General features: G+C 49.5%; 1 protein-coding gene across 9 annotated transcripts; it reads right to left on the bottom strand.

Annotated features, from left to right (window-relative positions):
- Positions 1–558: 558 nt before the first annotated feature.
- UHMK1 (U2AF homology motif kinase 1) lies at positions 559–24,515 on the bottom strand. Of its 9 annotated transcripts, none has more exons than XR_013959459.1 (11): positions 24,089–24,514; positions 22,813–23,105; positions 22,042–22,233; positions 19,490–19,584; positions 14,227–14,303; positions 13,997–14,095; positions 11,334–11,422; positions 6,610–6,686; positions 4,570–4,662; positions 1,652–1,858; positions 559–1,157 (listed from the first exon to the last, which is right to left on the bottom strand). XR_013959459.1 is itself a non-coding variant. In XM_080648653.1 (9 exons), exons 1-9 carry the CDS (start codon positions 24,354–24,356, stop codon positions 1,016–1,018), a joined length of 1,320 nt encoding a protein of 439 aa, XP_080504779.1. In that variant the 5' UTR covers positions 24,357–24,514; the 3' UTR covers positions 559–1,015. The 9 variants fall into 9 exon arrangements, 4 of the variants coding, with proteins under 4 accessions (XP_080504779.1, XP_080504780.1, XP_080504781.1 ...); XR_013959460.1 differs by having other exon boundaries at positions 1,652–1,774; XR_013959461.1 differs by having other exon boundaries at positions 6,622–6,686.
- Positions 24,516–24,959: the final 444 nt, after the last annotated feature.

Here is a 24,959-nt window from a genome sequence, read left to right as displayed (position 1 = left end):
ACTTTATCATCAATCTCAGCTCAGGGGTGCAGAGCCCTGTCCCAGACTCCCAGGTCCCCCGCTCGGCCACATTCCCTTCAACTCATACTTAAATGTATACCCTTCCATGACCACTGTCCTGTGAACTGATCCGAGCAGTACTGCTATTTCACATGTAAATGAAGATACTGAAGCACACACATGGACATCATATGTTACATCCCACACATTATAAAGTACACATGCAGCTATGGGACACACCATGGAAGCACTGAGTGGCCATGTGCTGCAGCCCCGCCCGTCCCCACCTGCTGTGCAACTGAGAACAGAGAGCAGGTCCCAGCTCGTGTGAACCGGCGTCCGCTCAGCAGGTGCAGGGCAGGGCGCTCACGCTGCGAAGAGACGGAGGACTGTGGTTCTTCAAGTCACAATGTTACGCAGAAGAATGAATTAAAAAATCAATTTCTTTACTTGAAGGCCACATAATCTTTCACAGTAACAATGTGCTGTATCTTTAGACTCCAAAGAAAGAATCTAACGTGAACACTAAATACAGAAAGAGTTGAAATAACGAAGCCATTCCTTTATTTTTAAGCTTTATTTACCACCCTTATCAAACAAACATCAGAAAGCATATCAACAGTGCATCTCATGGTGCGTCAGTTTACAACAAAACTGAACAAGGCAATTGTGTTCACAAAAGTTGTCAGCAAAAACTACACACAATACACTCAACGGCAACAGAGCCCGTACTTCCGGTGCGTAGAAAAGTGGAAAATAAAGGCTCTTTGCTACTCAGCAAGAAAACAGTTTTAAAAGACTCGAGTAGAAATGGATGTAGGGATCTGAGAAAATAACTTCTCGGCACCGATCCAGCGACATTCAGTCCCACTCCGTCATGAAAAACAACTCACAGACAAGACGTCACCAGGAACAGAGACACAGCCCCGGAACCACCACGGCGTTTTCCAGGAGCTCTCAGCGAGGGCCAATCCACAAGCTTTCAGGGTGTCGCCTGTTTTCCAGCCATACCTTCTCAGCCAGTACCCAGCAATGACACTCCGTGAGGGAGCACAGCAGCGCTGCTGCAGCAGGCACACACCATGAGCACCGCTTCCCGAGTGGCCGAGGATGACCTATGGCCTCGCTGGGGAAGCCCTCCCACCCCCGAGGGCATGCTGTGGAGAGACATAAGGACGGTCAGGGTACTTCAGATTTCCCCAAGAGCGCAGACGGGGCATGGCCCCGCGGGAAGGTGGGTGCTCGGCCCTGCAAGCAGGTGTGCGGACGTGCAGCTCAGCTTTCTCCTAACAAGCAAACACTGCTCCCTCCCACCTCCCCACCTCCCCACCTCCCCACCTGCCGGGGAGCGTGGGACTGGCCGCCCCGGGCAGTCTATCCCTGGCTTACAAGAGCGTCGTGCACTGAAGGCACAAAAGCTGGGCTCCAAATATTTATTTTAAAAATGAGGACAAACTGAACAAGGCAGTCAACCTGGTTCCACACACGCGTAAAGGAATTTTCTGGGTGAACCATAGAGGAATGTGCAGAAAGGTAACGGACTATGCTACAGGCCCCAAACCGGGACCTGAAAGAAGTCACACACTCCATGGAAGGTCACTGACACCAGCCAGGAAGCAGCTATGCCCTCATCACTGTTGCTGCCTCTTACCTTGCTCTCCCTGGCTCTTCCACAGCGGCTCTGGAGCCCACGCAGCACAGGAACCGCTGCAGAGCACACCAGACCGGGCCCGCCAGCTCTGCCGTCCTGACATTGCACTACTTTGGGGATCACCTAGCAGCAGACAATTCCAAACTGGGGTACGAAAGTGCCTACAAATAATTCTCTTGCCGACAATCCAAGTTTCTGATAACAGCTCTAGTGTTTACACAGGTTTCCCAAAAAGGAACAGAAGAATTAACAATTCAGTTTGGGTTTTTCTTTTTATTCCAAATGTGACTTATTTTCATTAACAAAATAAGCTCTTTTCTGCACGAGGATTAATGGTCATAAGGCAAGTAAGACAGAATGCTTCCCTTTGCCTTGAAGTGGAAGTGCTGAAACCCCCTCATAAAGCACGTGTGGCTCAGGGAGCTCCGTGCCAGCCGCTGCACCGGTGGGAAGGACCATGCAGGCAGAAGTCCCCCAGGAATGCCAGCATTCACGGTGCCACACACACACCCGTCACGATTATGACAACTAACAAGCACAAGTAAAGCAAATTGAAAACATCAGTCATCGCAGAAGCAGTGCCGGGACAGCCAAAGCGCTGAGCTGCAGGAAGATGGCGCAAACTTCCTGTGAGAGAACACAGGCTGTGCCTGTCACCTGCAAAATAGAAAGCCCCAGGGCTCTCTGGCTTATAGGGCCATTTTTTTAGACCATTGCTCCTATGAACTTGCAGCAGAAATAGTTAAAATTGCTTTGCCTTTTTAAATATTCACAGCACTTGTCCACTGTGCACCATTGTTGTGAAACTACCGGTCACTGTGCAATTTAAACAAGTCAACAGATAGAACAGGAGATAACAGATGGTGCACCTGGCAGGTAAATGGAGCTGACCGACCAGCAAAGCCCTCGCTGGAGCGCTGGTGCTGCAGGGATTGAGGTCCCGTGTGCCCTTGCTGCCGAGAAATGCTGCTGTCCCGACGCTGCGAGGCTCAGCGGGTCCGTGGGGAGATCGCCGAGAAAGCCAGAGAGTCAGACTCACATGGTAAGACGACCCTCTGGAGGGGAAGGGGGTTCCCTGAGCACCTTGAGAAAGATGCCTCCCAGGCTGGTCTGGAGGTCCCCCTTGACAAGAGCTACATGAACTGCATCAGAGCTAGCGGGCAGGACTGGGGAGCCCAATGGAGACATGGAACTGACCCAAGGAAGAATCAGATTCCACCCGTAGCTCTGGCTTTCTCGCAAGTGTAACATGGGGAAATTAAACATGAACAGGGTTACACGCACACAAAAAGGTAAACCAAGGGAATTGTGGACTTCTTACTGTGACTCCACCCAAAGGTTATTCCAAGGAAAAGCCAGGGGGGCCACTCACTGTCACCACCTGGGGAGCTTTCGGCCCAATGAGTGTCAGTGTTTCCAGGAACAAGGCACTTGCTTAAACCTCTGACACCTGCTCACCTGCAGACTAAGTCCGATGTGATCCCACCTGTGCCCCCCCAACAGCCACAGCCGTATCCAGCATGCCAGCCTCGGTTCCTGAGCGAGAGTCTCCCCGACTCTCTCACCCAGAAACAAACTGTTATAGTTACTATCAGTTACAATGGTGTTGGTTTTCATTGAATTACCAAAAACAACGTCCCCCTGCCAGGTGTAACTGGTAGCAGAAATTATGTAAGACGGGCCTACCACTGGTAAGTGAAAAATAAGACCTAAAAAGAATCTGATGCCCAAGTGTCAGGGACCTGCATTGATCAGTAAACTCCAGCCCTGAGCCAGGGGAGGGCCGTGCCTTCCGGAGAGGTGGCCAGTGCTAGCAGGTGAAAGCCGGGTCATCAGAGGAAACCGCCTCGGGCAGGCGGTCTCCTCCACTCGCAGCAATGTTTCTGGCAGCATTCCTTAAAATAAACCTGCTCAAAGTTAAATATAAACCCAGTACAATGGACCTTTACAACAATGAATGAAAGCCAGCATGCCAGCAGCTGGCAGTGTGTGCTCCAGGACCAAGGTGTAGGGCGCAGCTTCGATCGGGGCCCAGCAGAGGGAGCTCTCAGGGCTGCGGGGAGGACAGACTCAAGGGGACGCCAGGCCCACAGGCAGCCTCCACTGCAGGAGTCTCTAGTCTCCTTCAGGGGCGAGTGCAGCCTGTTCTCCTCTTCTTACAGACGCTTCGAAGCTGGGAAAGCGCTTCCTGCCAACCTCCAACCTCTCTCTCCAAACAGCGCCACAGAAGAGCCAAGTTACAGGTCTTTGGGCAAAAATGCACCTCGAAACCATGAACAATGAAGAAGAAACTGGGGGGTGGGGTGGGGAGGAGAAGGAAGGAAGCACAGATGCTAATTCAGCAAAGAAAAACTACCTGAGATCAGATTTTCCCAAAAGGGTTGGGGTTAAGGGACATGACCCCTCACCTTTCAAAAAGAAAATTTCTAGGTTTTTAATAATTTCAAAGGATCTAAATTTGTGCATATATTTCACCCTAAAAGAATCATGAAAAGGGCATCTTTGAAAATATTTGGTTGCGATTTAAGAAGATACTAAGACTGAATTTCTGATCCTGTGAGAAGAATACAAATGTCTTTGGTAGTAATGGGCTAAGAGCTAGGAAATAACTTAAAGCATAGGAGGCATCTTTTTTCAATTTTGTGGCTTTAATACAAAATATTTAATTCAATAAATGGTACTCAGGCTCACCAGGTACTCCCTCAGCTCCCTTATAATCTAGCCAGCATCTTCTGTAGTGACACGCGTGTGTTAACCACCACATAAATGTTTGCATGCACAGCACTGAGACGAGAACTGAGGAGCACGGTGGGGCGCAGCGCGGAATCAGCAGCCACTGCCTGAAGCCGCTGCAGCATTTATTCTAAGGACTTGGGTTTTGGTGGTCGGGACAGGGGAATGCGAGGTTCAGTGCTCACCTAGAATGCTTGCCCTCAAAAAGAATTCACTTGTACTCTGTTCATCAGCATGTACAGAAGGACCAGGCTTTTCATCACCAGGGAAGCTACCACCTGCACAAACATTGATGTCTTAGGGCCGCTTAGGTCCCCACCATGCGGGTTTCATTCTCTTAAATTAGTATTTGAAATCAAACCGCTAGTCGGTCTCTGCAAGGGCACAGGGAAGAGTTCCTCCTCCAAAGGGAAGGGTCGTGCTGACCTGCAGACTTCCCCCGGGACCAGGCCGCAGCCTTTGCGATTCTGCACCAGAGCGCACACTAAGGAGACCGGGCTCCCGAGCGCACACTAAGGAAACCGGGCTCCCGAGCGCGCACTAAGGAGACCGGGCTCCCGAGCGCGCACTAAGGAGACCGGGCTCCCGAGCGCGCACTAAGGTGACCCGGGCTCCCGAGCGCGCACTAAGGTGACCCGGGCTCCCGAGCGCGCACTAAGGTGACCCGGGCTCCCGAGCGCGCACTAAGGTGACCCGGGCTCCCGAGCGCGCACTAAGAAAGAGTCTAGACTTGGTAACTGAACTACGGAGCAGTCACTGCTGCACAGGTCACACAACGCCCGCTCTGAAGTTTAAGCTGCACTGGGGCTCTCGGTGGCCTGCACAGCTCCAGTGGGAAAGATACACAAGAACATTCCTTAGGGAAAAATAAATAAATAGCGATTTCATTTAGGAAAGGAAACAAGAAAAGTCATACTCTGTACACTACTACCTTTTGTATAATCAGTGCTTTATAAAGGTTTCCTAAGTTTAAATCCTTAAAGACAATCTAAAGTGACAGGAAGCCCGTGACCCTGTGTCCCCGATCTCAGTGCAGTTGTCCTTCCTTCCCAATCCCACCTGGGCAGCCTCACCTTTCTTCACTCTCCCGACTTCCAAACCAGACCCCGTGGGCGAGGCTCTGGCTCCGCCAGGGAAGGAGGGAGCAGGGAATGAGGAGCAGCAGGACAGAAGACCCCGTCACCCTCCCTGTGCCTACTGTTTCTTCTTTTCCTTTCACTGAACATCGAGGTTTTTCTTTCTGACCACTTTAGTTTCCCGCCATGCAGGGAGAACACTTTGAGGAACTAGCAGTGATCACGAGATTCAGCAAAGATGAGCTCACCCGGGTCTAACGCAGATGGAATGAGAAAGCCGCTCGAGGCAGAACTTCCCCTCCGAGCCAACCATTAAATTAAGAGATTTCAATGGGACCCAGTCTAGACTCACTTGTTCTGAGCCTCCCAGGAATGTTTCTCATTTACCTTCTATCAGACAGGCCAACTCTCAAAAAAGCTGACATCCTGAACGTTACAGGTATGATGTGTAGGGAATGGGTTGGTGTGGATGGGATCAGCTCACAGGACTCACAGGAAAAGGACCGACCCAGGTTTTCTCTCAACTCTCCCACTTGCACTCATGCAAGCACACGCCAGACGTCAGGTTGTGCAACATCAAGCCTCAGCTTTCCAGCTTAAAACCCTTAATTTAAAAGCCTGTAGCCAGGCTCACTGCAGGCTCCTTAAAGAAATATTCGCGCTACAGGACTTCTGGACCGATGGTAACTCAGTGTGGACAAGGAGGTAACGTCACGGAGCTCCCAGCGCCCGCCAAGGACATGGACGACACAGGAGTGCTGTGCAGGAGACATCACCACTCCAACGGTGTCCATGCTCCCTGGGCACCGCCCGTCACTCCTGACTCACGATCACATGCAATAATGAGTGTCGAGGCTGCACGCAGCAGGGGCCCTCCTGGGATGGGGAGAGGCCCGCCCTGCGCGGGGGCCCGAGTCTGCAGTGCAGTCAGTGCTTGAGCAACAGCCGCTCATGAGCAGGTGAAACAAATGTACAAGGTGTCCCCTCCCAACGGGAAGGGGTGCTCCTGCATTTGGGTGTAATATAATAACCCAGGGAGTGGGAGAGGAGACACAGGGCAGATCTCCCAAGGTTGCTGATTAAAGCAAGGTTTGGTACAGGTACCCCCTCTTGTAGGCACTCAGCGGGTAGAACGTAGCCACGACAAACTTCCCATCGAACCTCCTTCCCGTCAGCAGCTTCTGAGCAGCTTTGGAGTCCCCAGCATTCGCGTACTCGACGAAGACCTGTGGAGACAGAACACAGGGCCTCATTCCCACCAGGCTCTCGGGGGCACTGCTACCGAGGTCCCACGTGGCCACCAGATTCGGTTGGTCCGTGGACACATTTTTGAGCAGCAAGATTTAGGATGCTCCCTTAGAACTCAGTCAATTCAGAAAATCCAACGAAGACCAGTTGGGTGACAACATACAGCCTCTTGCCCAGTCCGCAGAGCAGTGCTGGGCAGTGAGGGGACGGCCAAAGATAGGACGCAGGGCCGAGCGCTCCTCAGCACGCCCGAGGCAGCCACACTTTCAGGGAAAATACGGAAGATGTGTGGATGCCACAACTGTAGGAAGGAAGGTCATTTCCTTTTCCAGAGCATCTGAGCCCACCTAAGCCTGGTGGAGGACACAGCATAACAGCTCACAAGTGCTGTCTGATCCAAAGCGAAGTCCCAGGGAGAAGAAACAACCTGAAATGGCGTGTCCTCGGTCGCCAGGAGACTAGGACCAGCCCTACCACTAGCACAGACGTTCCACAAACAACAGTGGAAGGAAATCAGCTTCTAGGTTCTCAACGTTCATCTGCACCTTTTCCTAAAATCAGGTCTACCCAGAAGTTCAGGCGGCAGCCACTTCCATCTCGCAGGAGCCCTTCTCACCTGGACAGAGCAGTCACCTCCGCAGGGCGTAGCCGCCTCCAGGCACGAAAAGAGGAGGCAACTCCACACACAGTCCTGCTCTGCCTCGTGAGGGCACGTGCTGAGAAGTGAGCTGTGAGCGATTTCCTCGTGCCAACAGCACAGGCCCTTCCGCACACCTGGATGGCACAGCCTGCTCCCGGGCTGCAGCCTGCACGGCGGGGACTGCGTGGCCACTGCAGGCACCTGTGCCAGTGTAAGCATGAGGCACCTAAACACATCTATGCACAGGAAAGGTCAGTTCAAGTATAGTGGAGAGTGGCGCACCTGAGCAGGCACTGAGCACGCACCAGCCTGCAGGACCGGAAGCTGCTCTGGGTGAGTGACGAGTGAATGTGAAGGCCGAGGACATCACTGTCCACTACTGTGGACTTTATAAACACTGTCCCACAAGCCTCCCCCCCGCACCCTGCCTCCTTCCCCCACGGTCAGAACGAGAACATAGGTGTCCATGCTGCTCCATGTGCAGGGGTGTGGACTGGAATAACTGGAAATATCGCAGGAACTGGCTGGGTAGGCATACATCACCTTCAAAGTGACTGTCCGGAGGAAGGGAGAGGTGGCCTGAGAGTCAGTAGGAAAAAGAAATCAAGATAGAGTGTGGCTCAGTGGTAGAGCATTGACCTATGAACCAGGGGGTCACAGTTCAATTCCCTGTCAGGGCCCATGCCCAGGTTGCAGGCTCGATCCCCAGTAGGGAGCGAGCAGGAGGCAGCTAATCGATGATTCTCTCACAATGACGTTTCTATCTCTCTCTCCCTCTCCCTTCATCTCTCTGAAATCAATAAAAACATATTTTAAAAAAAGAAAGAAAGAAATCAGGATGGAGCCCTGGTCAGGTGGCTCTGTTTGTTGGAGCGTTATTTCATACACCAAAAGGTTACGGGTTTGATCTCTGGTCAGGGTGTGTTCAGGAGGCAGCCGATCAATGTTTCATCTCACATCACTGTTTCTTCTGTCTCTCCTTTCTCTCCCTCCCTTCCTCCCTTTCACTCTCTAAAAATCAATAAAAACATATCCTCAGAGGAGGATTTTTTTAAATTAAAAAATAAACAAGGATGGAGGTGAAGGACCCCGGCACTGCCATGCGAGGTGTCTGGTGACTGCATGCTGGATCGTGTCACATAAAGGAACTTTGTGGTTCATAAAAACCTGAAGCGGGTGTAGGATGGAGGACTCAACATTCTGACTTGGAAAATTTGTTTGGGTCCTTGACCTTACTCTGGCACAAAGCCTTCTCTCCAGCATTGACTCAATGGCAGAAATAAAATGGGTGTACAGTTTACATCATTACTACATGAAAGTGTTCCCAAGTCCAGGGACAGGCTGGCTCCGCACGACCACAGAAGCTTGTACTAAGGTGGCAGTGGTTGAGATGCTCCTGGGCCCGTCCTTGTGCAGGGTGTGTGGTCCTCTCGGAGAGGGCTGCAGCACCTGTGAGTCTGTCCATCTGGGGGACAGGCTCCTCTGTGCTGAACCAGGTCAGGGGATGAGTGACCGGGTAACAAACATTCTCAAAAGCCGAAAGGAGTGAAGACCTGGGATTCCAGGCTAACGAGTGACTGTCACTCCTCCCCACGGGAATTCCAGGGAAGCGTCTCAACGCAGGTGTCCTTTCACGGGAGACTTCCTCTTTCCTATCACCTTGATGCTGGACACCCCCCTGGAAACGCTCTTCCTGCTTCCCTGGTCAGGTTCGTGTCCTCCTGACCAGAGGCTAATGTGGAGGTGGACCACACTGGTCCTCAATTCAAACCTTCAGCCCTCCCTCCTCAGTCTGCCAACCCACACCTCTGTGATCACACCTGCTCTCCCCACTCCCAATCTGAGGTCTCACTGACCCTCACACCTGCTAGCGCCCTCCACCGGAACTCTCTTTCCCAGTCTGACTCCTTCCACACCCATCGAGATAGCCCAGTGTCCAAAACAGCCCCCATGCACTGACACCCCCATGCACTGACACCCCCATGCACTGACACCCCCATGCACTGACACCCCCATGCACTAGACACCCCCATGCACTAGACACCCGCATGCACTGACACCCGCATGCACTGACACCCCCATGCACTGACACCCCCATGCACTAGACACCCCCATGCACTGACACCCCCATGCACTAGGCAGCCCCATGCACTAGACACCCCCATGCACTAGACACCCCCATGCACTAGACACCCGCATGCACTAGACACCCGCATGCACTAGACACCCCCATGCACTGACACCCCCATGCACTAGGCAGCCCCATGCACTAGACACCCCCATGCACTGACACCCCCATGCACTGACACCCCCATGCACTAGACACCCCCATGCACTAGACACCCCCATGCACTAGACACCCCCATGCACTAGACACCCGCATGCACTAGACACCCCCATGCACTAGCCACCCCCATGCACTAGACACCCCCATGCACTAGACACCCGCATGCACTAGCCAGCCCCATGCACTAGACACCCCCATGCACTAGACACCCGCATGCACTAGACACCCCCATGCACTAGACACCCCCATGCACTGACACCCCCATGCACTAGACACCCCCATGCACTAGACACCCCCATGCACTAGACACCCCCATGCACTGACACCCCCATGCACTAGTCACCCGCATGCACTAGACACCCCCATGCACTAGACACCCCCATGCACTGACACCCCCATGCACTAGACACCCCCATGCACTGACACCCCCATGCACTGACACCCCCATGCACTAGACACCCGCATGCACTAGACACCCCCATGCACTGACACCCCCATGCACTAGACACCCGCATGCACTAGACACCCCCATGCACTAGACACCCCCATGCACTAGACACCCGCATGCACTAGCCAGCCCCAGGCACTAGGCAGCCCCAGGCACTAGGCAGCCCCAGGCACTAGCCACCCCCAGGCACTAGGCAGCCCCAGGCACTAGGCAGCCCCAGGCACTAGGCAGCCCCAGGCACTAGCCACCCCCAGGCACTAGGCAGCCCCAGGCACTAGGCAGCCCCAGGCACTAGGCAGCCCCATGCACTAGGCAGCCCCAGGCACTAGGCAGCCCCATGCACTAGGCAGCCCCAGGCACTAGGCAGCCCCAGGCACTAGGCAGCCCCAGCAGGAACTACCCAGAGCATGTTTCAAAGGTGTCAAGGCTGGGAAACTGAGATGCTAAAACAATATTCTGTTTTCCAGAAAATAAAAATACTACAGACAGAAGGAAGAATTCTATCTTCTTTGCCATATAATTTAATTTAAAACCACAGTTTCTAAAAAAAACTCTGTTATCCTAGGTTTAGCCTAGCCATGGGCAAACTACGGCCCACGGACCGGATCCGGCCCATTCGGCTGTTCTATCCGGCCCGCGGAGCCAAAAGAGTGGAGGGTTCTCTTGCTCTCCCCTCCGCTCCTTTACTTTGAATTTATATTAGTTCACACAAACACTCCATCCATGCTTTTGTTCCGGCCCTCCGGTCCAGTTTAAGAACCCATTGTGGCCCTCGAGTCAAAAAGTTTGCCCACCCCTGGTTTAGCCCATACATTTTATAGACAAAAAAAAACAACTAAGAATTGCCACAAAGCTAGTCACACTGAGACTGGAACTCAGATGGATGGTAATTCTGTTATAATCAGAACATAACCTAAATGGTTTTCTACCTCTACTTAATGAGAACAAAATCGGGCCAAAATATTTTTGTACTGAACCTGACCCAGAGTTGTACATGATTCTGTTGGTGTCACCGTTTACAATGGCTCAAAAGCAGATTAATACTTTTTAAAAAACAAATACTAACTGATAAATGTATGCATATTACAGAACTTTTGGAAAAAAAGGAAAAAGTACAAGAAAATAAAGCCTCCATAATGAAAACTTCATAACCTCTAGCAACGTTTTTGTCTACATTTTCTACAGAACTAAAACACCATGGAGCGAATTCCAGTCGTCTCTCACTGACGAGGGAGGAGGGCACCTCTCACCTGTCCCCGGCCAGGGCTCTCCTTGGGAACCAGCAGCGACACCACCGGCCCATACTTCTGGCACTCCTCCCGCACGTCTTCCACAGCATCTGTGTGTCCAAACACAGCCCCACTCCATGCAATGAACAAGATCCATCATTCAAAAAATGTAATCATCAAAGAACTCAGGAATCCATATTTAAGTAATACGATCGCTTTCTATAGCTTTGAAAATTAAGCTTAAGTATATAAATTCAATACATTTAAAAGTTTTCTTTTTATATTTTAACACTTTGAATAGCTAATACATCCGAAATCCAAAATCTGGAAATAGCAGTCCTCCTCCTCCTTCCCAACTTCCATCCCGGCCCCTCCCTGAAGTCAGCAAGCATGACCATCTCCTCCATAAACATAAGCTCATACAAGCAAATAAGATTATGTCTTTAAGTGAAAAATTCCAGTCTTGCCCTTTCTTAACACTGAATCTTTAAGATCTTTCAAAATCATTACATGAAATTTCTTGTTTGTTTTTGTGGCTGTGTGATATTTCACCTCCTGAATGGTTGATCAAGTCTCTAATATGCCTCCTACTGCTCAAAAGCAGATTATTATCTACATTCAAACAACATTCAATCTATAATAGATAAGCTGGCACAGGTCTCATTTCATTTGTGTATTTCTAAGTTGCCTTCCTAGAAATGGAACTGCTAGGTCACATGGTCTGAATTAATTGATTCTGTTAGCATCACATTTCAAAGTTTCCCAACGTGAACACTCTGCAGTGACCTCCGAACCTACCCCACAGAGGGTCATCAAATACGTTCCCATTGTTAATAGGATGGGTCACAGACATCACAGTATGGTTTTAATGAGCATTTCAATAAACGAGAACAAAATCTATGGGTGAGATACCCTGGCACACCCTTTCCTGGAGACCGTCTGTTTGTGTCCTTCGCCCACCGTCTCCTGGGTGGGTTAACAGGGCCTCTGTCTCTGATAAGAGCTGTGTCTATTTTTTCTTAGATTGTACTTGTCTTAATCTTTCTCATGGTGGTTTGTCAGGGTAAATTTGTTGCATTACCATTTTACTGTTTCTGAGTTTTGTGATCAACTTGTAAGAGGTTTTTCCTGCTCCAGGAATATTATTTTTAAAAATCTCCCATAACTTTTAAGTTAATTTTTTGCTTTTATTCCCACCTATCTTCCTTCCCTCCCTCCTTTTCCTTCCAGCCCTGTTCTATTCCTTCCCTTACTCTGTCTTATGTTTTGTTTTGTTTTTTAGTATTTTAGTCTTCACTTGATTGAGAATTTATTTTGGTCTAAAGAGGAAGATTTGAATCTCACTTCCTTACCCAACCCCACCAAGATGACAAGACTATTCCCACACACGATAACTAAACAAACTCACCTAAAACTAATTTAATGTAATCTAACGATGACCTTCTAATCAAAACAAAGGCGTTCATGAGAGACTCTTAAACACTAAGACTCAGTATCTACATTCAAACATTTGAAACACTAGGTGTATGTAGGAGCATAAAAAAAGGGTTGCATAGTAAAATAGCAAAGAGCAGGTGTAATCTACCTGAGGTCTATCCAAGAGAGCAGCTGTAGTCTACCTGAGGTCTATCCAAGAGAGCAGCTGTAGTCTACCTGAGGTCTATCCAAGAGAGCAGCTGTAGTCTACCTGAGGTCTATCCAAGAGAGCAGCTGTAGTCTACCTGAGGTCTATCCAAGAGAGCCTGAGTTTTGTAAAGATGAGAATTACCAGGAGGAGACAGAACCAGTGCACCCTAAGGGCCTGACTAAAGCAAAGCTGAGGGCACGGCCATCCATTCAGATGAGGAGGCATCCTGAAAAGTCGAGGCTACAGGTACTAACAACCGTCACAGGTTCAAATAAATTATCTTTGTTTCATTCGTCAGATAACTAAGCAAAGCCCAGGGTTGTCAAATGATTTACTTTCCAGGAAACAGGTGGTAACTTAGCCCTGCCTGCAATGGTCTGACTGTCCACAAAGAAAAGGACATTTTGAGTCTGGCTCTGGTTAGCACACTCACCACTGTGCTCCCAGAATGCTTGTACGGAAGCGTAAGTCTGATTCCCTCCTCCCTGACATCTGTAATGGCTCCTGCCTCATTCAACAATGAACAGGGAGTGCTCTGGGCCGACCCAAAGCTCTGTGCAAGCTTATGTTCCAAGGCTGTGACCTCTGGGATAAAATTCAAGTCCTTCAACACAGCAAACTGACTGCTCCCCAATAAATATCCTATGATGCAGCCACACCCAACAGCTGGCCACTCTCTGAACACGCCACACCTGCCCTTAGCCAGGTCTCTGGCTGCTTCTCACCCTCAGCCTCAGCCAACTCCTGCCAGGCTCAGGTGCAGCTCTGCCGAGACGCCCACAGTCACTCATGCTCCGCCCTCTGCACGTCACCTGCCTTCAGATTTACCAAAAACTGGCTCCAATTCCAAATACTATCACATTGGGGAAGAGGGCTTTGCTACATGAACCCTGCGGGGGACATACTCTATAACAGGAATCAGAAAGTGAGAGCATTTTAAATCACAGAATTCAATATCCTCACTGTACAGACGAGGAAGCTCTGAGAATCTTGGGGAGAGATGTCCCCGGCAGACCTCTTAAGGAAGATGTGAACACCCAGCGGAGGTAGCACTGACCTTCGTACCCCTCCTCGCTCTCGAGGTAGTCACCGTCCAGCACATTGAGCAGCCTCAGCACCGGGGTAGGGAGCATCACCAGGTCTTCGATGTGAGGGGCTGTTGGGGTTTGTTAAGACATTGTCAGATGTAAGCTCCCCAAATAAATCGATGAACACCAGGCAGGGGAGCTTGGAAATATACATTAGTTCAAACAACCCCAGGAAGGAATAAAGCCATGCACAACTTACCAAAAGGAATGCTGAAGAAGGGGCTGCACAGAGCCACGTCGGCAGGCGCCCTCTGGCCCGGGTCCTCGTGCAGCATGCTGAAACACAGAGCATCATCAGTCTCCTGGAATGCTAACACTGAAGACGACAAAACTAGTGCACCACAGCACTGGTCCCCTGAGTGTGACTACTGAATCCTTCCTCTGTGAAAACGGAGATGCTATTTATAAACAAATGGTTCAATAAATCATGATACAAACCTAGGGAACAATATGTTTCAACTTAAATTGTTTTTGTTTAGGTTAATAAATACAAGAGAAAGTGATCCACACTTTATAACATTAAGTGAAAGGAAAGCTAAACAGATTGAATAATACAAATTAAAAAGGATAGTGGTGAGGTGGTTTTTGAATGTTGTCAAAAATTGAGCAACTCGATAGCAATGACAACAATATAGAGCAACTTGATGGACAACTTCTACAACAAAACTAGGTGACCTCTATACACACCAAAATACAGAGGCAAGGGGCAAAACTTCCCGTGGCGAGACTCCCACTGCTGGCACCTTTGTGGAAGGCAGCACAGAAAAGCACCAGCTGAACCAGAGAAAAGACTAACCCAACAAAGCCAACAAGTCCCAGAGGCTAGTGTCAGAGCAGAGAGGACAGGACGCAGTGGCCATGTGACCTGCTAGTGCAGATACAACTGCTACTGCAATGGGGAAGGACGGGAGAGCCCAGCACACAGAGCGCTTTCAGCAACCGCTCCAAGAATAACGGCTGTCCTTGTGCCGAGGCTGTCTGAGCGCTTCCATTAGTACACAAAGCAAGTGAATGGTTAAGAAACATTCTAATTCTGCATCCCCTCTGTGCTGAGAGCCGGAACTGTTGACCCAGAACAGTGGTCGGCACACTCATTAGTCAACAGAGCCAAATATCAACAGTACAATGATTGAAATTTCTTTTGAGAGCCAAATTTTTTAAACTTAAACTTCTTCTAACGCCACTTCTTCAAATAGACTCACCCAGGCCATGGTATTTTGTGGAAGAGCCACACTCAAGGGGCCAAAGAGCCGCATGTGGCTCGCGAGCTGCGGTTTGCCAACCACTGACCCAGAAGAAAGGAGATAGAGACGTAAAACAAAGACATCATTGGTTGTCCTGAGTTTGGACATAACTATCAGTATGACCTCTGTCCCCTTAAAAGGCCTAGACACGACACCACCCAGTACCAATGAGTATACCTAATACCCAGACTGTGATTTTAAAATACCACTCCCTACTAAAAGAAACCATGCTTCCTGGAGAAATGGCTACTTCCAGGTCTGGGCAGGACATGCAAGAGGTGACTGGGAACGGCCTGTCACAGCAAGGAAGTTGTCAGAACATGATAACGAGGTCCGCCAGAGCCCACCTACAGAGGTTCCCGTCCCTCAGACAGGACACAGCTCCGATGAGAAGACTGCAAATACACATCAGCTATATTTAAACCCACTCGTTAATAATGATACTTTTAAGTTCCAAAGAAGGCATGATCCCTTTGGAGGATGACAGGGCATTGCCACATTACGAAAACGAGAGAGAGAATCCAGCATTTCCCTGTTGTTTGGTTAACCATGGGGAGAACAGATGACAGATGTGAACACCCCCTAACAGAGATCTAGACAATGAGAACTGACAGGTGACCAGGTGTCTCCCTGTAAAGAGCACCATGCCAACTGCAGTCCCGACAAAAATTACTTTAAAATTCAAACCCTCTAGATACAACCACCAATTTACAAGAAATAAACAGAGAACTGTGCTAAACTACACCACATAACACAACCTGCGAAGTTCAGACTGTGGGCAACTGCACTGAGCCAACAGCCCAAGCTGTTCAACAGAAACACGGGAGGGGGTAGGAGATAGAAACAGACGTTTTAGATTCAGACAGATTTTAAAGGGACTGCTTCTTAGAATAACTCTAAACCACAGTGTTTAAGGATGCACACTTTGTTATTAATGGCAATGAAACAAGGAGGTAATTAGCATGAAGTCAGGGCAGTGGTTACTCTGGGGAAGAGGAAGAGGCTTGGATGGAGACCTGGGACTTGCGAGCGACCTCGAAGCTGTTTCTTGACCTAAATGGTGGACAAAGTGATTCCTAGAGACCCACTGAGCTGCACATTTGTTCTCAGTGTCTGTGTAATTCCATAGAGAAGTTCAAATAACCACGCCTGGACACATAACCAAGTACACAAGAAAACACTGAGAAGAAATGCACCAACTGCTAACACTAGAGAGGGGTGTATAATTTTATTTTCCTCGTCACAATTTTCTGTAGCTTCCAAATTTAGTATTAGTTGTATAATTAAAAAAAACCACAGTCAATACTAGAACTTAGATGATCGGACTTACAAGCAAGAATCCTATCTAATAAAGAGGGAATATGCAAATTGACCATCACTCCGTCACTAAGATGGTTGCGCCCATAGCAACAAGATGGTGGCGCCCAGTCCCCTCAGCCCCACAGTAATCTCCCAGTCCTTTCAGCCCCATCCGGAGAGGTGGGAGGGGGGCAGCAGTGGCAGGCGCACAGTGCAGCCGTACCCGCACTCAGCCCCCCAGCTGCCCAAGGCCGGCCTGAGGCGCAGGCAAGCCTCGGATGGTGGCTGCCCAGCCACCCAGAGCCACCCAAGGCTCAGGTAACCAGGGCCAGCCAAGGGTCAGGTAACCAGGGCCAGCCAAGGGTCAGGTAACCAGGGCCGGCCGAGGCTTGCGCTGCCAGCAGTGGCAGCAGCAGAGGTGTGATGGGGGCGTCGCCTTCCTCTGATCGCCAGGTCGCCTCCCGCCCCTGAGGGCTCCTGGACTGTGAGAGGGGGCAAGCCGGGCTGAGGGACACCCCCGTCCAGTGCATGAATTTTCATGCAATGGGGCTCTAGTCCTATCCTATATAATAAAAGCCTAGGTGGCGTCACACCCTCACGCAACGCCAACATAAGATGGCCACCCTCACATCGTCACAAGATGGCCGGCAGGGGTGGGCAGTTGTGGGAGATCAGGCTGGCAGGGGAGGGCAGTTGGAGGCCATCGGGCTGCCAGGGGAGGGCAGTTGGGGGCAATCAGGCCGGCAGGGGAGGGCAGTTGGGGCGATCAGGCCGGCAGGGGAGCAGTTAGGTGTCAATCACACTGGCAGGGGAGCAGTTAGGGGGCAATCAGGCAGGCAAGCAGGCAAATGGTTAGGAGCCAGCAGTCCCAGATTGTGAGAGGGATGTCCAACTGCCCCCAAGGGGTACCGGATTGGAGAGGGTTCAGGCCGGGCTGAGGGACACCCCCCCCACCCCCGTTGCACGAATTTCATGCACCGAGCCTCTAGTCCATTATGTAATTTTTCCCATTTTAAAAATATTATAGTTGGTGTACAACAGTGGTTGGCAAACTCATTAGTTAACAGAGCCAAATATCAACAGTACAACGATTGAAATTTCTTTTGAGAGCCAAATTTTTTAAAATTAAACTTATTCTAACGCCACTTCTTCAAAATAGACTCGCCCAGGCCGTGGTATTTTGTGGAAGAGCCACATTCAAGGGGCCAAAGAGCCGCATGTGGCTCACGAGCCGCAGTTTGCTGACCATGGGTGTACAATATTATATCAGTTTCAGCTGTACAGAATCCATTATACTATAATCTTACACTACTTTATATATATACATATGTATACATATACATATATATACATATATATGTATACATATTCATATACATATGTATTTATTGATTTCAGAGAGAAAGAGAGAGAGAGAAACATTAATGATGAGAATCAGAGATTGGCTTCTTCCTGCACGCTTCCTACTGGGGATCGAGCCCAAAACCCAGGCATGTGCCCTTGACTGGAATCGAACCTGTGACCCTTCAGTCCGCAGGCCAATGCTCTATCCACTGAGCCAAACCAGCTAGGGCATTACACTGCTTCTTATCAAGGTAAAATGCAACATGTGATGTCGGACATCAGATACTAATCTACTAACCACTATTTAAACTTAATTCGTCTCACAAGAAAAGTTAGTACATGGAAGCAAGTCCGTGGATTATGACATCCATTTCTGGTCTGATCTCGCATGACAGGTATGAAAGAAGTTACCACTGGGGGAAACTAGCTGAAGGGCAGACCTCAAGTTCCTATGAATCTATAATTATTACAAAAGTAAAAACAAACAAACAAAACCCACAAACACCTAATTGGAAGATTTATAGGATCAATATTCCAAACAATAATACTATGACTTGATCAGGAGACCCACCCTTTTGCAGCATACTATTTTATTCATTTCTGGACCATAAATGCTAGAACTGTGAAAAATCAACTATTTGATAATACACATTATTTCTTATTTTAATATATCTATTGTGATTGGATCTACTCAGGAATCAGAAACACTGTTCTTTTCCACAGTTTTCAATGGTAATGTTTGAAGTTTAATACATAATGACCTCACCTGAACCCTCTTTTTGGTAGTCCAAAACAAACTCAGTCATCAAGTTTATAAAGACTCTAAGTACATAGAACAGCCAGGGCTATAAGAGCCCATCACCCGTTTCCGCTGCAGGAAGGCCTGCTCCCCAGGACTCCTCATGAACAAAAGAATGTCCCTCTGAAAATAAATTTAGTAAAAGACTTGATCACTTAGATTTCTCATAAGAAGCTGGCCTGTACAGAAGGTTTCAAGTAGGTTTTATTTCTAAAGGAGAATACCCTCTACATTGTGGAGAGCGACTACAGCGTTTGGACGGGTTCAAGCCTCAGACTAATGAGAGGTCATGGTCCTCTCATGGCAAAGCCGCGTGCAGGTCCCAACTTGGAGGGCAAAGCCCTCCCAGCACAATTATAGCCAAAGGCTATGGCTGTAAGCTTGACCTTATGGTCCGAACCTGTGGTCCCAGGTGGCTGAGTGATGTAGGCTGCAGGAGGTGCAGCAAGTAAACAAAGCTTGATCAGGTGCATGTAATTGAGTAGATTCGAAACCTGTGAGAACATTGTAAACATCTTGACCACACCCTTCCTTTGCCTCATGGAATCTGGCTACAAAGACTCGGCTTGCAGGCTGTGGCACTGTCTCTCCATCCGAGAGCAGCACCCCACCTAGCCCCAGCTTTATTCTCTTGTCTGTCTTCTTTAATCCTTCACTGCTCCCCCTCAGGTTCACCCTTGGCCATGCTGAGCATGGCACACTACATGATCAAGCAAACGAGAAATAATAACTAAATTTCTTCAGTGAATAGCAAAGTTGAAGTAAAAGTGACGCACCTTTTGATAAGGTCTCTCAGGTGATAGGCTGGGATTGCAGCATTCACCACTGCTTTCCTGGCAAATATGTGATCGACGATAGCAGAACTGTTTGCCTAAAACGAGGGAGAAGAGTCTTCCTTTGGTTATTTAATCCAGTCAACATTTCCTGACGTACCAGGCACTAGCTGCTAAGTCAAACGCAACAGAAACCCCCTCTTCCTCAAGCTCCCGATCTTAAGAGATTTTGTACAGAATTATTCATGTCCTAGCCTCAGTACCTGGCCTGCTACCAGCACCAACCGATGGGTGAGTAAGCAAAGAAACACCGAAATAACCACATGAGAATGCAGCTCAACACAAAGTGAGAAAATGCAGGTGTGCTGGGTGAGCCCGTGTCTCAGTGATGAGTCTGCAGTTGGTTTCAGATAGAAATAAAATAAATTATCCAGGAGAACAAGGCACGATTTAAAAACTGCATTTGTTATATTATTCACATTCTAAATCCTGTGGGACATACTATTTCTCTGAGTACCATGAAGTATGTACATGAGTAAAAAGACCTGACAGCATCATGTTCACTAAAGTTTCTAAATGCCCCATAGGCACACACATGTTAAGCACTAGGCATTCCTTTTTTAACCCCAATACTCTAATCAGACATATGCCTGGCCTATGGGGATCAGGTCAAAACCGACTCTCCGACATCCCCCGAAGGGTCCCGGTTTGCTAGAGGGCGCAGGCCAGCCCAAGAACTCCACCGGTGCACAATCGGGGCTGGGGAGGGACCGCAGGAGGGCTTCAGGGCGTGTCCAGCCCGTCTTGTTCAGTCCCGATCAGCCAGACCCCAACAGCAAGCTAACCTACCAGGCAGAGTGTCTGCCCCTGGTGGTCAGTGCGCGTCATAGCGACTGGTTGAATGGTCAGGCACTTAGCATATTAGGGTTTTGTTATATAGGACTAGAGGCCCAGTGCACAAAATTCGTGTACTGGGGTGAGGGGTGGTGTCCCTCAGCCTGGCCTGCACCCTCTCGCAGTCCAGGAGCCCTTGGGGGATGTCCGACTGACGGCTTAGTCAGACATCCTTAGCGCTGCCGTGGAGGCGGGAGAGGCTCCCACCACCACTTTTTGGCTGAGCGGCGCTCCCCCTGTGGGAGCGCACTGACCACCAGGGGGCAGCTCCTGCGTTGAGCGTCTGCCCTCTGGTGGTCAGTGCACATCATAGCGACTGGTCATTCCACCATTCGGTCTATTTGCATATTAGCCTTTTATTATACAGGATTATCCTCGTTTTACAGGAAGTAAACCATGGTCTGGTGAACCTAAATAACTAGCTTAGTAAGAGCTGGAGGCAAAATCTGAACCTCATCGCACCACTTCAGAGCCTACACTCACACTCACTTGGCAATTTTGCCTTCAGAGAAAGTGATGAAATATGTAATGATATTTTTATCCAGGAAGTGAATACTGGGGATTCCATTAAGTGCACATCATGCCTCCAAATTTCACCACAAAATGCCCGACTGTGGACCAGTTCTGATCGGTTCTGGCCCAAGCAGAACGAGTCCAAAGGCTCAGGCAGTGGAAGCCCTGGGAGGACTGACCTGCACTGACACCAGGGAAGGTATCTGGCCTCCCGGCTGCAGGGAGCACCAATGACAAAGAGTAATACTGGCTTTACTTGCCTGGCAGCATGGTTTTGGCCAAAAGTAAGCAGTTGGTTCACCCACTAGATGATTAAAACATTCCTTCAGAGAGCTGCTACTCCCAACGGCCCAACAACCACACACTCGGTACCAGATGTTTAATATCAAACCAGTAATTCCTAAACATTGTACTATTTACCAAACCTCTAGCCTAAAGGATACTAACATCATCACAACATTAAAGTCCCAGAATGTGTTTAAAGACATATTGAGGTTAATTCTTAACTTGTGAACACACAGAAAATTCACTCCTGTGTCAGAGGTTTGGAAGTCAGTCCCTGTTCCCACAGTAACAACGCTGTAAGCAGCAGTCACATTACCAGGAAAGTGCACACATGGCGGACGAGTAGGAAGGTGTGTAGGACAGTGGACAAAGCCCGAGGTGGGAGGACAGTCGTATGATCCAGAGCCAGAGGTTTTCCACATCTGAGTCTCTGGTTCATTTGAACAGAGTAGCCAACATCTCTCTGACCATCCTCACAGAATTGTTAGAATTCAATGAGGCTGTGCATTAAAATACTTCAACTGCATTAACTGTAAACATAATATAAAGAATAGCATTTAACTGATAACATACTGCTGCATACTGCAGTATAACTAAATTACTAAACAAAAGAAATCCCTTTTGCTTCTTCAGGAAAAGGCCGTCGTTCCAGCAATGACTCCACGCCAGGCCTGAGCCCAGGCACAGTGAGCACAATGCTGAGCAGCGCCTGTAGCTGTGGGAGGAGCAGCAGCTGTCAGGAGCCACAGTGCAGGAAGTGGGGGATAGAGGGCGTGAGGCAGAGTCCTCACCAAGAATCACTGTAAGCCTCGGAGTCTGAAACTGGGACAAGGGACCCCGAGCAAAGCACTGGCGCTGGTTACCTTCCATTCCTGAGACCTGATGGTGTGTTTCAGTTTCACGCCTGAGAACATTTCCAGTAAAATGATGCCGAGGCTCCACAGGTCAACGGCCGAGGTGCACTCTGTGTCGCTCTGCAAGCCAGCCTGGGCCATGCAATTCTGAAGTTCTGCTTCTGGAGCCCGATACCCGTCTGTCTGAATATACTTCACATCCTAAAGAAGATGAGTAAACATTACAACCAGTAAAATACTGCTCACTTTCCATCCATTCACCCACCTGTACACTGTATTTGCTGGCAACTGAATGCAAAACAATCAGTCCTTGGCTGCCCTAATTCTTCAGTTCATAGGTGGCAAGCTGCATAATTTCCAGACAGCTACTGGTTTCTGTAGTCTCCTGCCCACTAGGTACTGCTAATAAATAAGGGCACTGTCCAAAGAGCTGACAAACCAAGATGAATGGGGGGTTGCCAGAACCCACACATGTGTTCTCCCAGGAGCCCCAACACTGCAGACACCAATAATTCAGCAAGTAACCAAATGCTCAAAGAATAAAAAAGCATTTTACAGGTGAATTACTCCTAACACTAGTTCCCCGACCTGACCCAAACATATGGCCTTTCTTCCATGCTGACAATGAAAAATTTTTTTATTTGCTTCATCCCCAGGAATTTCATCACTGAAGTTAGAAATTATCTTTTAAGCCTCTACTAAACCACCTCTGCTATTTAAAAGACATTTAGCTTAGACTCTGATGGGGTTGGGGGTGGGGGGGGAGAACATATTTCTTACTTGATTGCCTTCTTTGAAGCTAAGTCCAAAGTCAATGAGTTTAAAACATTCGTTCTCTGCACTCCACAATATGTTACGTGGTTTGAGGTCTGCATGGACATAACCCTCCCGATGAAGGAAAGCGAGGGCCTCCAGCACGTCGCGGGCACAGTGCTGTATCATCCACATGGAGCAGCCCTGCTGACTGGAGTATAAGAGCAATTCTGAAACGCTGACGTCCAGGAGCTCAAGCAGCAGGCAGCGAGATGGCACGTTTGGAGAGAAATGGATTGTAAAGACTCCATACAAAGTGACTATGAAAAGAGACAAATTGTAATGCTTTACAAATCAGACTCTGGCAAGGAAGCTTCTACTGTAATAAGATTTTGGGGTAATTGGGTTATTTTAATAAAATAAGATGATACTACTTTCAGCAGCTGATTGCTATTCAAAGATATTAAATGTGGCACAATAATTCAAGTTGTATTTCACTAAGCACTCAGTGAATACTGAAGGTACCAAGCAAAAATGATATAAAGTAAAAAAAATTTAAAAAATTTTAAGTAAAAATCCAAATATTAAGTACTACTCTTAAGATGAATGTCGCAGTGTGAAAAAACAAAATTTGAAGATTGACTTTTGATTCAAAATAGCACTCAATTACCTAAATGTTAAAAGAGACTTTTAAAGATGACATTTGCACCTAATCTTTCAGATTCAACAAGTCCTTAGGTTTGTACAAACTGCAAAAACAAAACAATTCACTCTTAAAGACCATGGGCATGGACAAGATGCAGCCTTAAAAACACACACACTAATGTTAAATTCTTCTCCAAAACGGTAATATAAAAAAGGCCAGTATTCAAACGATGCTCACCAGGAAGTAAACATGGATTAGGCAAAGCCCTAACTACTCAGGCTCTGTGGGGGAAGTGACAACCAGGGCCTTTTTCACAGGCCGATCATCAGTAATCGGTTCAGATCTCCCATTCGGAGTGTCTGAACCACAGACGTAAAAGCACAAAGTGTGCACCTCTCACACTTCCACAGGACGCCGTGAAACACTGAGTCATTTCTCCCCACGCGGACTCAATACGGACCGAGGGGCATCTACGGGTGTTAGCAGGGATGCCCCAAGCCCTAGAAGCATTTCCCGTTTTTCACCGCTGTGCAATGGCGGAAAACTTTCCTTGCAACACAGGACGGTCTAGCAAAGACGCGGCCGCCGTCCCAGGGAAGGGACCTCTGCGCCCCCGCCCAGCGGCCGCAGCCGGCGCAGCCGGGGCCGCGCCATTACCGATGTTCCGGTGGCCCTGCAGCTGCTCCAGCGCCGCGCGCTCCTTGCGGAAGCCGTACTCGGCGGCCGAGGCGGCGGCCCCGGAGGCGCCGGGCGGCAGGAACTGCTTGAGCGCGCCGGGAGGCGAGCCCGGTGTGCCGCAGCAGCGCACCCGGTACACCGACGCCGACGACCCGCTGCCCAGGCGGCTCTGCACCTGCCACAGCCGCCCGAAGGCCTCCAGGAACCGCGGAGGCTCGGCGCCCCACGCGCAGCCGGACGCCGCCATCCGCGCGGACTGAGGGCGACACGGAGCTGACGCGACGCCCGGCAGCAAGCCGGCCGCGGGTCACATCGCCGCCGCCTCCAGCGGCTCGCAGGGAGGGGCCCGCCGCGCGCCGCTCGGCTCAGGTCGCCATGAAGCCGGAAGCGCGCCCGCCCGCCCACCGGAAGCCGGAAGCGGAGACCAGGTCGAGCCTGCGCCCGCCCGGAAGGAAGCCGGCAGGAAGCCGGCGCTGGGGCGGGTCTGGTTCCAAGGATGGAAGCCAGAGGCTCAGAACATAAGTTTCTAACTAAGCAGGTCATAGTAGGTCCTCAGGTCCTACGCTGCACCTTCCTTGAAAAAGGTCAATCTTTACCTTAAGTGACCCCTCCACGGCCTGTGCATCTCGGGTAACCCACCTTTGAGAGGTCAGAGTCATTTTCCGGGTCCCTGGAAGGCACAACTGCAGGCTCCAAAGCTGGGGACCACAGCCCGCCCCCCCCCCCATTGTTACCCGTCCCCACATACTGTCTCCTTGAGCTGTAGATGTTCACTATTCTTACCCGCCCATGCAAAAGAAGTATGTGTCTCCTCATTTTGCTCTTCACCCAATCCTTGAAATTTCCCCAC

Source organism: Plecotus auritus (assembly GCF_963455305.1).
Source record: "Plecotus auritus genome assembly, chromosome: 12".
Classification (NCBI taxonomy): domain Eukaryota; kingdom Metazoa; phylum Chordata; class Mammalia; order Chiroptera; family Vespertilionidae; genus Plecotus; species Plecotus auritus.
The sequence above is the reverse complement of the archived record's forward strand: the minus strand, read 5'-3'. Positions and strand labels throughout refer to the sequence as shown.